The sequence below is a fragment of the Orussus abietinus genome, unplaced genomic scaffold, assembly GCF_000612105.2.
Source record: "Orussus abietinus isolate OABI.00-Male unplaced genomic scaffold, Oabi_2.0 scaffold415, whole genome shotgun sequence".
In the NCBI taxonomy this organism is placed as follows: domain Eukaryota; kingdom Metazoa; phylum Arthropoda; class Insecta; order Hymenoptera; family Orussidae; genus Orussus; species Orussus abietinus.
The window spans coordinates 32,861-45,950 of NW_019394561.1; the positions used below are offsets into that span (position 1 = coordinate 32,861).

Below are 13,090 nucleotides of genomic sequence, written 5' to 3' on the forward strand. Positions count from 1 at the left end.
CCGCATTCTCCACTGAAGGCAGCACTCATACTACTTCATGGTCAGTCCTTTTTTTCGCATTTTATTCTGTTGGTAAGGAAAATGTCAAATAATCATTGCCTGCCTTGTCAGTTTTCTTTTCTACCGAGGGCCGAGCTCGTCTGACTTTTCATGATTTGTTCTACTGTAGGTAGGGAAGTTCGTCGAGTTACTGTCCGACTATTGCCGACTCGTTCCACTGCGCGCGGCCAATAATTCCCTGGATTACCTTGCGCAATAACAACTCCCTTAAAACGTCAGCGAGACCTCGATGGTCGCTTCCTATCGATTAACTTTGAGCCAGAGCATTACTCCCACATAAATATTTGTTCTACCCTCCGGAAAACAGGCAAGATCGCAGCGAGCCGAAGGACGCGCACACCTAACCTCTAAACCGTCACTTCCGTTCGGCGATGATACAGGTTTCCTCGCTTGACCTTTTCCACTCTTTAGACCTCTCACCTTGTCCTATTGTTTCTCAACCCTTTTCCTTCGCCACTAAGCTCGCTTTCGCGTTTTATTCTCAATCGCTCAAGTTTATTCAACGATAAGAAATAACAGATAGAAATTATAACATCGAAGGAAATCGCTCTGCATGTTGATAATATTAATCCTGCTTTGAATAGTATTTATTATTCAATTTTTCATTGCATCAAAGGCTGCAGGTCGTTTAGAACGCTCTTAAGCTTCAAGCCTCTTGTCTTTGTGACGGAACTTCTGAAAACGCTATTATTGTTCGTTCCTTAGTGGTCCTTGGATAAAATGCATATTTGATATTCCGAGCCACTGCAGCTTTCTTAAAGCCCACTTTGAACACATACAAGAAAATCCCCCGTATTTGTTTCTTTTCCATATTTACTTAAATAGCTTGAAAAAAAAATATAAATATTTAAAGCACAATTATTCCTATTATAATGTAGAGCAATCTCTGCGTTTTAAAGTGGTACATAACTTGGGTGTGGAGGAAGAACAACTTTGTTTGAAAACGAAAGGAATCTTGAATGGCAAAAATGGCGTTGTATATTGTTAATTCCTTTTTTTGCGTTAGTATATGCGTGGTATACTTATGTTGTATTAATTTATGCATGTGTATGGTTTATTTACGTCATTGTGTCGTTAATTAAACTTATTGTGCTAATTTATATCCGCGTAGCCAAGAGAATTTCGGAAGTGGACTGCGGAAATTATTTTCTAAAAGAAAATTTAAAATTCCATTGCACGCGCGAGGTGCGAACTTTCCTCCGCTTTGGAAGGTAATCAGCATCCTATTCAGGGAAATGTATTATTAAAACTAGATTACAAACTTTGCACGGGAACAGCGAGATGCGAGCTTCGGTCACACAAGTCGCATTTAACATTGAATAATAATCCGACTTTCATTTAATTATCTCCGTGCATTCTTTACTCGGCTGTAGATTGAAACGCGATATTAATTTTTTCAACACAGAACGGCGTGGGAGAATATCCCCTTTAATCAATTGTTACTTGTTAATCTAAGCACGATTCACAGTCTAAAAATATAATCCGGTCTTTTAATTTTCTCCTTTTAGACGTTGCATAAACACCGACCATTAATTTTTCTACCCCCGGCGTCGAAATCTCCGCCTTGAGATCGGAGTTATTTTCGCGTTAAACGAAGTTTTTCCCTCTTCTCCCTTTGGGGTTTGCAAGGAAGATATAGACCCTTCAAAGGGTTCCCCGTGGCATGGTTATACCAAACTTTGAACATTTCCTAAAATTGTCTAAATAAAAATCGAACCTTTTCGTGGGGCGGGAAAATCTTGAAAGAAAAAAAAAAGGAATTTTGTCGCGTACTTCAAAGTTTTATTGAAATCGATTCGAAGGGATTTCCTAGCACCGCGTCTTTACGAAACCTCGACGTTAGTTTCTTTAAAGTCAGTCTCGAAAGAATTTCCGGGATGGAATTTTTCCCAACGCGATTTGCTGCTGCAATATCATATCATTCCTCCCCGGTATCTATGAGAGTTCGGGAGTTCACTCGTGAACTCCCAATATCGGAATGTCCTCGATAACCCGAAATTTCCCACCGTCTACGACCTGACGTCGGCACGTACCAATAGCGATATATTCCAGTCGATATATCGAGAATCGATATGCGGGGGAAACTAAACAATGTATCCGTTCATTTTTCCACTCCATTTCACATACACACACACAGGGGTTAAACTTGCAGGAAAATATATCCAGCAGAGGTAAACAGTCGCAAGTCCAGTTTTAGCCATTATGAGAGTTATCTTTTTTTTTTTAAATTTTCTTAAAATGGTCTTACTTATCTTTACCTCCTTGGTACAGATATACACAGTGGATATGAGTCGCTCCAGATATGGTGCATTTATTTTACATGTACGGTTTAGAAATTTACAGAAACAAATCTTGTATTATATTGCGCTGTACTTGGTGGAAATTTTCTTCTTTGATAACCGATATCATATGATAAGCGATAATGCGATTGTAATATAATAACATAATGTAACAAGTGACAGTCTTAAAATTGTGGCAACGTTCCGACGATTTCCAACAATTCTCAGGTAATCTCTACGTGAATTCGAGGATTAAAATCCATGATTTCATGTGTGAATGACCACTCGGATAATTATTATTTCCGTTCTTAGGATGTCATTCCACCGAGGCAATTTTTTTTTTCAATTTATTTCTGACAGATATGAACGTCTTCGTTACAGATCCGACACCGTTTGGGAGGCATCTGTATTCTCTCTGTACACGACTTTAAAATAATTAATAAGGTAAAAATAAACCCTTAAAACTAATCGTGATTAATATCCCATTTAAGCGGCATTAATCCTTAAATACGATACCGTGGACGCCCAAGTTTAATTTCAAAGCGTTTAACGCATTAACAAACATACATGAGGCGGTTAAGTAGAGACAGGAGATCCTCGTACGTTAATAAATATATATAAAGCGATTAACTAGAGACAGGAGGTCCTCGTTCGTTAATAAACATTCATAAAACGGTTAAGCAGGGACAGAAGATTCTCGTGCGTCCCGACGAATCGGCTCTAAAAATAGAATAATTCGTCCGGTGGAGGAGTCGCGGCCCTCGCCAAGGATGTCGGCTCGGGGGTTATAAAGCCGCGAAAGGCGTCCCGGCGCCGCAGAAGCGCGTCGGTGGCAGGTCGACGCGGTGCGAGATGTTCTCCTCGAGGTCCGTATTCGAGCGTGCGGCGGTCCGGCGGCGCGGTCCTTCAGCGCATGCGCGAATCAATATGGCGGATGACGTCACGGGGGCTCGGGGGGCGCGCTCGCCGGCGGCGCGGCGCGGAGGCGCGCCGAGCGCCGCGGGCCCCGTGGAAAGGTTTGGCTCGAGCCGGCGGTCAGTCGATCGCGGACACCCGGCCGGCCATGTCGCGCGCCCCGCGAGCCCTCCGATAACCGCCCGCGCGCCCAGCGAGCCTGAGACCCGGGCCCCCGGAGAGTCGCGGACGCCCCTGAGAGCCACCGGGCAGAGCCACCGACGAGAAGAGCCCATGAGGACCGCCAGGGCACGTGTCGCGTCCGCCCTTGCCCCCCCGGCACCGATGCGCTCGCCTCTCCTCGTCCTCGGGGCCCTCGCCTGGCTCGGCGCGTCCCTCGCGGACGCCCGAGCCGAGGTATTCACCAACTCCTTTCTCGTCAAGATGAGGGAGCCCGCCGAGTGGCGAGTCGCCGACCGAGTCGCCGCTAGGAACGGCTTCGTCAACCTCGGCCCGGTAAGTTCCACGTTGCCATGTTGCGCGTCTTCTGCGCGCAGGGGGAAACGGAAGGTTCGTTGAACGAAACCGCTTGATTAAGCTGGGCTTCCTTCGTTCAACGGAATCGTTCGATTACCTGCGTTTGGTTAAATCGATTTCTTCATTTTGAGATATATTCTTAGCCGATGTATTAAATGTTTTTGTAAATTTGCAAAATGTTGAACGAAACCGCTTGATTTAAGCTGGGCTTCCTTCGTTCAACGGAATCGTTCGATTACCTGCGTTTGGTTAAATCGATTTCTTAATTTTGAGATATATTCTTAGCCGATGTATTAAATGTTTTTGTAAATTTGCAAAATGTTGAACGAAACCGCTTGATTTAAGCTGGGTTTTCTTCGTTCAACGGAATCGTTCGATTACCTGCGTTTGGTTAAATCGATTTCTTAATTTTGAGATATATTCTTAGCCGATGTACTAAATGTTTTTGTAAATTTGCAAAATGTTGAACGAAACCGCTTGATTAATCTGGGCTTCCTTCGTTCAACGGAATCGTTCGATTACCTGCGTTTGGTTAAATCGATTTCTTAATTTTAAGATATATTCTTAGCCGATGTGCCAAATGTTTTTGTAAATTTGCCAAATGTTGAACGAAATGGCTTGGTTAAGCTGGGTTTGCTTCGTTCAACGAAATCGTTTGGTTCATTTAACGAAATCGACTGCTTTTCGCTCGTTTGGCTCTCGAGCTTTATATTGCTTTTCCGGTGGCTTATAGATCTTGGGAATCAAATTGTCTCTCTAGGGGTCGATTTGTAGGGTATTTCGGTTTGTAAGTTGACAATATGTATCCTACTAGTTAGGGGAGGTACCGCTGCGAACTCTCCGGACCATTAATTTGCTCCCGATCGATGCCTGTTAACCGATACTTCCACCTCGGACGTTACTAATTCCTGAGGTCGTAAATAAATTAACGTTAATGCGGGGGGATGATGCGAAAAACGAACGGGAGCGAAAAGGGTATTCTTTAAGGGGAAAGGCAAGGAATTAAGGGATGAAGTCAGGTGAAAAAAACGACACCAAGCCCGAAACTCTCGTTTAATGTTGCACTTAAGGACGGTCTTATTAACAATTGGAAATTAAATATATTTACCTTAGAATTTATAAAACTACAATGCGTTACGTCGATTGTCTTCATGGATTGGTATTACAAGTATTAGGTTGTCCCATAAGTTTCTTCCCTTTTTTTCATAGGACATGAATACACGATGCGGAAGGAACTTATGGGACAACCTAATAGAACCTCTATTTATTTCCGGGGGAGCTGCTAAGGTCATTAAACTTTAGTTTTCTTGATGAAATTTTGAGATTTGGTAGTACTACTTTGGTATTTTGGTATAATAGTACAATGCGTTACATCGATTATCTTCATGGATTGGTATTACAAGTAGAACCTCTATTTATTTCCGGGGGAGCTGCAATGGTCATTAAACTTTAGTTTTCTTCATGAAATTTTGTGATTTGGTAGTACTACTTTGGTAGTATTACTTTGATATTATTACTTTAGTATTTTGGTATATAAGAGTACAATGCGTTACACGGATTGTCTTTATGGTTTGGCATTACAAGTGAAACCTCTATTTATTTCCGGGGGAGCTGCAAAGGTCATTAAACTTTAGTTTTCTCGATGAAATTCTGAAATTCGGTAGTCCTGGTTATTTTCGTCTCCGGTCCGCCGAGCTGTTGGCAGGCTTATCTCGACTTTTACTACTTGGCAATGCTATCGCGAAATTTCCACTACTTGGCAGTGGAAAAGTCGACGATTAGGCGGACGCGCTTATGTGCCGGAAAACATGGCGCTGGCTTCGGGCCAATCGCAGGGACGTACTATGCCGTAGATCCGCAGTTCCGTCAAAAATACTCCCCTCCTAGATTCAGTGCCTTCGACAGTGGAAACGCCGGCTATTAGTCAGCCGGTATGAAACTTCTCCCTGGCTCACCGCCAGTATCAGTGGTTACGCTTTTGCATTGGTCAGCCGTATGACAATTACGTTTGCGGAGTATTTTTCTCTCGCGATTTATTACCCCGCGTCTCGGAGTTTAATCTCCGTTAAATTCGTAGACCCGAAGCAGCCATGTTTATCTCCCCAATTTCACAATCGTGCACGCGTAAGAAGAATTCGGTTCATTTGAGAAAATCCTTTGACCGCGTTCGGTTAATTTCAGAAAATCGTTTAACCGCGTACGGTTAATTGCAGAAAATCTTTCGGCTGAGCAAATCGAATTTCAGTTGACCCCATCGAACCGATTTGCTTCAACCGGAGTGTATTAATTAAATCGTTTCGCTGACTTTTGCAAATAATTTACTCGATGAACCGAATATTTCGGTTAAATGTACCAAATTACTTCACTATTTGATGGCGATCAATTAAGAAGTATTAACCAAAGAATCTCAGTCATGTGTTCTATGGTTGAACCAACAAAATTGATTCAACCAGATATTTCTCCCCGTGAAAAAAACGATAGTAGAGCAATGGGAGTAATGACGTGTGTTCATGGTATTGTATTAAATCCACCGATTGCAATCCGTCGGTGTAAATCACTTGGAATTCCGTCCAAGATTGGATTAGTTAAACATGGCAGAACTTAATTAAATTAACGCCCGATCAGCTGTGACCGAAATAGTACAATTAACGGGAAACAGTAATTAATGACGTAGGAGCCTTTAATAATAAATATTGATTCACGCGTGCTGGTGTGTTTTTCTTATTCTTTTTCTTTTGTACCGGATTAAAGTGTGCATCATGGTTTGCTTTTTCTTAATTAACTTTCGACCCACGTCGAATAAATCTCTCCAGAGGTGGATCAACCGGGATTTACCTTCGACTGAGAAAATACTGATAAATGATCAGGATGAATGCAGGATAAGAAAGTGGGATCTTCCTTCTGGTATTTCTTCCAGTAGCGTTATCAGAACACGGTCAGCCGGTCAGTGAATATTCTCTGATAACGTTTGGAGTATCGGAAAACCGATTCCACGTGTGCCCTCGAGCTGTTATCGTTGCCGACGTGGAGTTCGACTTCGTTTAATAGGGTCCCGGATTAAAATTGCGGTATAAACTCTGATCAGTTCGAACAAAACTAATAACATACCTAATTTTATTTCCCCGCTGTAGGGGAAAATCCTGCGAGGGAAAATCCTGCGAGGGAAAATGTACCTCGGTACCGACTGGCTCGTATTTTCCTTATACTATCGGTATTTCCGTTTCCCCCGAAAGACGTGAAAATTATTCCCTCGGATCAATGAAACTTTTGTTTGGTTAAACCGTAGGATGTGGTTATCATATGGAAAATCCAATATTTGATTGCGCCTCATTGGGGAAACTCCTCTATTCGTGACTTTTGGTTAATTGCAATTAAACGTTCCACGTAGATCCTACCAAATATTAAATTAATTTTGTACACTCGACCGAAATATTCGGTACACCTACTGAGATGTTTCCTAAAGTTAACGAAACAATTTAATCAAAACATTTCGGTTAATTGGATTGAAATTAGTCGGATCGTGTAAATTAACATTTGGTTCACTCAACCGGGACGGTTTTTGCTATTAACCAAAGGCAGTAACAAATGTTGCTTTTGCCTGGCTGAAGACACATCTGAGAAACTAATTCGGGAAATAAATGAGTTATCGAAATGGTATTAATATTAATCGTCTGGAACGAGACTCTGCCAGGGGTTCCATGTTTTCGTGTTGTCAAATTGATTGGATTTTGAAAATATTCTCTATACTCTCGTTTTTTGCGTTAAAGCGGGCTTTGGAAGAAATAAAAGACGTTTTCAGAATCGGTAGGGAAAATCGTTCCTTTTGTCTCTGCACGGCACTTCCGATTAGATTTTGAAAATATTGTCAATAATCTCATTTTTCCCGTTAAAATGGGCTTCGGAAGGAATGAAAGACGTTTTTAGAACCCTTAGGAAAAATCAGTCCTTTTGTCTCTGCACGGGACTTCCTATTAGATTTTGAAAATATTGTCAATAATCTCATTTTTCCCGTTAAAATGGGCTTTGGAAGGAATAAAAGACGTTTTTAGAACCTTTACGGAAAATCAGTCCTTTTGTCTCTGCACGGGACTTCCGATTAGATTTTGAAAATATTGTCAATAATCTCATTTTTCCCGTTAAAATCGGCTTTGGAAGGAATAAAAGACGTTTACAGAATCGTTAGGGAAAATCAGTCCTTTTGTCTCTGCACGGCATTTCCGAATTCGTTCTTAAGTGGAGAAGACGCTCCCGACCTGTTCCAATTACTTGGCGTAATTGGAGCAATTTCTCCCTGCTCGGACGATTCACGTACGCGGCTAATTTTATGCGAGGTCGTTGCCGAGGAAATTGCGAGATGATTAGGTCGTGGCAGTCTGCTTGGTGCCGTGGGTCGGTAACTACGTAAATACCTGGTCCAGCAGCATCTATGTAAACTGTCTCACCAGGGAAGGAATCGGCCAGTTGCGAGAAAAGTGGGAACATTTACCAGGAACCGGGAATTTCTCTAAGTCATTGCATTGCACGCTGAACAGTAAAACAAATTCGATACGAAGCCTGCCAACCCATGTGCGCTGATGGACATTTCTTGCCTTCTATTAAGGGGATGCTGAAATCGATTGAAACGATCGAATCTATCCGCGCAATGTTTAGGATAACGAAACAATAATTGACGGCTGCTCTATCGGTTATTACGGCGAAAAAATTAGGAAATGTACTCACGCCCACTTTATAAACAACGCAACGAGGGGTCATTCACTCAAAAAATCATGGATTTTAATGCTCGAAATGACCTGGACATCAGCTAAAAATCCCAATCAGAAATCACTGGAAATTGAATAAAAAATGTATTTTTAGGCATTTGTACGTGTACTTTTTTTTTTAGGGAAACACCAAGTCGATATCTTAGCTGGCTTGGGAGATACTGAGAGATATTAAGGAATTAATAAAAACACATTTTACCCCCTCTTAGGGGTTGAGTTTCGGAAAATCTTTTCTTAGCGAGCATCTATGTTACAAAAGGGGAACATCAGTCAGAGAGTTAGTGGTAGTTGGCGTTTATATGTATATGTTACCGTGAATTACCGAAATTGGAGAATGTCGACTTTCACCGGTGAATGTCAACAGATACCAAATACGTCGGTGAAAGATCGAATATTTCATTACATTGTCGTACATTCGGACCCTCTCATCACACACCGGTGAATGTCAACATTTACCAGTGTCAGTCAGAAATAAGGGTATTTAGCAAATATTTCGGACATATACTAAGCGACTATGTGAATGTTGACATTCACCGGTGAAAATCGACGTTCTCCAGATTTCGGTGTTTCACTGTAACATATACATATCATTTACTTTTCATGGCACCTTGATACCATTCCTTGGTACACTGATGGTATCGTTTCCGCAGAAAAGGCAAGAATGCTCGACAGGGTACAAAGGATATTGTCGCGACCAGGTCGAAACTGTTCGGTTTAGATCGCAGAAGTTGGAGGAGAATGCAGGACACGGTTGTAGGAGAAAAAGGGAGAAAGACAGAGCTCGGACAAATTGGAAGTCCTGGGAAAGTTAGGAGGGGACCGCTTATTGCCACGTGGGAGACGTTCGGGGCGGAAAATTTCATTTTCAGTCGGTGAAATGCCGTGGCCTGTTCGAGGCCGGCACTTCTTATTGGATTTGGGGTGCGTATGGCTAACCCCAAGTCCATATAATATCTTTTCGGATCGGTGGGAAATCCCCTTCCGGACTGACGGTGCCGATTTCCTCCCCCGGGGGTAAGGCCGAGAAAAGAGTTGCAGGACCGCAGGCCTCCCTAATACATTCATCGAGTCGCTCGACTACGGTATTCGCATCCATTTTCATGAACGAGCTCGACACGGTTACGGACATTGACTTTCGATCAAGCCTATCCCCATGATCCGATGCCACGCATCATCGATTTTCTTTTAACGAGATTCGAGAGTATCCTATGGGACGTCGCTTCCCTCGCCACCCCATCTATTTCGTCCCTTGACGACACTACGGATTTTCAACTGATAAGGGTGATGGATCTGATATCCGCAATCGATGTCATGTTTTAGGAAGCTGGGTTATCGATTCTTCAATACCAAGGCATGTTTTGTAGGTTCGCTTCTTTTTTATTTCAGAATTTGCGTTAAAATAGTAATGGCCGTTTATTTCGTCGCTTGACGACACTCTGGATTTTCAACTGATAAGGGTGATGGATCTGATATCCGCAATCGATCTCACGTTTTAGGAAGCTGGGTTATCGATTCTTCAATACCAAGGCATGTTTGTAGGTCCGCTTCTTTTTTAATTCAGAATTTGCGTTAAAATAGAAATGGCTTCCCTCGCCACCCCATCTATTTCGTCGCTTGACGACACTACGGATTTTCAACTGATAAGGGTGATGCATCTGATATCCTCAATCGATGTCATGTTTTAAGACGCTACATTATCGATGTTTCGATTCCAGAGAATATTTTGTAGTTTTGCTCTTTTTCGCTTCGAAGATTGCCTTAGGGCAATGTCTTTCCCCGATACCGCATCCATGGTGTCGCTCGACGACGCTTCGGATTATTTTCTGATAAGGTTGATGGATATGAGATCCCCGATCTATATCATTTTTTAGGACGTTACATTATCGATGTTTCGATTCCAGAGAATATTTTGTATTTTTGCTCTTTTTCGCTTCGAAGATTGCCTTAGGGCAATGTCTTTCCCCGATACCGCATCCATGGTATCGCTCGACGACGCTTCGGATTATGTTCTGATAAGGTTGATAGTTATGAGATCCCCGTTCTATGTCATGTTCCAGGACACTACATTATCGATTCCTCGATATCTCCTGTGTTCCTTTTTCGTTTCAAAGTTCACTTTAGGACCGTAGCTTCCTCTGAAAGCCTCAGTCGGTGTCATACTCTAGGATGTTCTATTATCAATTTCGCGACACCAAGGAATATTTCCTAGGTCCGTGTTTTTAATTTTAGTACAACAATGCCTTCCCTTTGTAACACACCCATGGCGTCACTCGACGACGCTTTGGATCTTACCTGATAATTTAATCCGATTTATTACAGATTTTTTGATTAAGTAGCCGGTGCTTCTTTATGTATTTGGCGCGAGACTCTGTCGAGTTTCCTGATATGAAGAACTATTGTGTAAATGTATTCCTTGGCTCGATTCAAAATTCGCGTCAGGATAGTGATTGACATGCGTAGGGAGTTATAGGCCGATAAAGCCGTGAGAGGTTGTATTTTCAAGATAAGCGTGCCTGACGCGAATGACGTACGTACGTCGGGTGGCGGCAATGCCGAGTGGTGATAAGGATGCCTCAGCGGGGTGATATTCGATATATCAAGGGGATGTATCCTAACGTGACGTCCATAGTCCACCATGACATATCTGAATACATGCGGATAAAACTGCAGGACAGATGTCGTGTAATTAGAAAATCCCTTTGATCATGACGGAAACGTCAAAAGCAAAGCTGGACTGCTTTTTTCTCACGTACTAGAGATATGGATCGAGAGCATTTCTGGAGCTTTTTCCAGTATTTTTATCAGTGGAGGCAGAAATTGAAAGAGCGTTCATCCTCAAAACCGATGCGCTCGAAAAGTCGGTACCGCCATAAATTGGAAATATTTTTTATCCGTGTAAAAATAAAGCTTGTGATTTCTTTTCTTTTTTTTCCCCTTCATTTTTTGACATCTACCGTAGTGGTGTTTTTCTTGGTATTTTATCGGCATTGTTTATGATTGTTTTTTTTATTTTTTATGGACACGATGATCGGAGGTACTCGTTATCTCCTATTTTGCTTTGGTTTTATCAGAGGCAATTTTCCATGTGGAAACATGTCGGTGCAATGAATCACGGGGAAGAGGCAGCTTCGAGAGCCTTTACATGTCACGCATGTTATAAATGATTCACGGTATTGTGCAATTAATTAAATGATCGCAGAGGAGACCGCTTTACTCTCGAAATGTTTTTGTTGATTCCTTTTTCTGATGACTGTTAATTAACGCCGCCTGAAGTCCGCGTGATAACGCTGCTCTGCTTGGATTAACGGAACTTCATTTCCGCCATTTTGTCGGTTTAGCATAATGTTTCCACTCGGTGCTCGTAGTAATAAGGGGATGACGAAGATTAAGTATGTATGATGTTAGCCCACGTTTATTAATGCGACGTTTCGGGCACGATATCCACTCGAAGGGCTTACACGGTGATGACCTTTTCACGTGTGCGACCTTATGGAAATCACGCGAAATTGATGGCTCACCTCCTATCATCAAAATCCGACGTTATATCCTTTAATTCGCAGAGGACTAATTGAAGTTCGTGGATTCGCACTCGTACTTCTGGATTTCGAAAGTTTCACGTGTCAAGTTTCGTGAGTGACATTGAATATCGAAAATTAATGGCCCATCTTCTATTGTCAGAATCCGGAATTAGTACCTTCAATTTGCAGAGGACTAATTGAAGTTCGTGGCTGCGTACTTCTACTTTTGGATTTTAGCTTTGTGCTCCTCAAAGGACGAGTTAATCGAATCGCCCTTCAAGTTTTGATTATTCATATTGAAAGTTTCACGTGGCAAATTTCACGAGTGACATTGAATATCGAAAATTAATGGCCCATCTTCTATTGTCAGAATGCGGCATTAGGTCCTTTAATTCGCAGAGGACTAATTGAAGTTCGTGGCTGCGCACTCGTATTTTTGGATTTCGAAAGTTTCACGTGTCAAGTTTCGTAAATGACACTGAATATCAAAAATTGATGGCCTATTTTCTATTGTCAGAATCCGGCGTTAGGTATTTTAATTCGCAGAGGACTAATTGAAGTTCGTGGTTGCGTACTTCTACTTTTTGGATTTTAGCTTTGTGCTGCGCGAAGCTTCTCAAAAGACGAGTTAATCGAATCGCCCTCCAAGTTTTGATTATTCATATTGAAAGTTTCACGTGTCAAATTTCATGAGTGACATTGAATATCGAAAATTAATGGCCCATCTTCTATTGTCAGAATCCGGCATTAGTACCTTCAATTTGCATAGGACTAATTGAAGTTCGTGGCTGCGTACTTCTACTTTTTGGATTTTAGCCTTGTGCTCCGCGAAACTCCTGAAAGGACGAGTTAATCGAATCGCCCTCCAAGTTTTGATTATTAATATTGAAAGTTTCACGTGCCAAGTTTCCCGAGCGACATTGAATATCGAATTCGAGCTAAATCTGACTACTACCTCGAATTGTCGCATTATTGGCCGGGTTGGACTTTCGATCAACTATTCGATCAGCACTTGTCGATTGAAGTCAAAGTAATCTAAGTC

The 13,090-nt window shown here is 42.0% G+C and overlaps 1 protein-coding gene across 1 annotated transcript in view; it reads left to right on the forward strand.

Moving 5' to 3' along the window:
- The first annotated feature begins 3,401 nt into the window (after positions 1 to 3,401).
- Positions 3,402 to 13,090, forward strand: part of LOC105697147 (neuroendocrine convertase 2) — a 38,848-nt gene continuing 29,159 nt past the window's right edge. The window contains 1 exon segment of the mRNA XM_023432713.1: positions 3,402 to 3,749. Within this exon segment, the coding sequence (XP_023288481.1) occupies positions 3,528 to 3,749 (222 nt within the window). The 5' untranslated portion in view covers positions 3,402 to 3,527.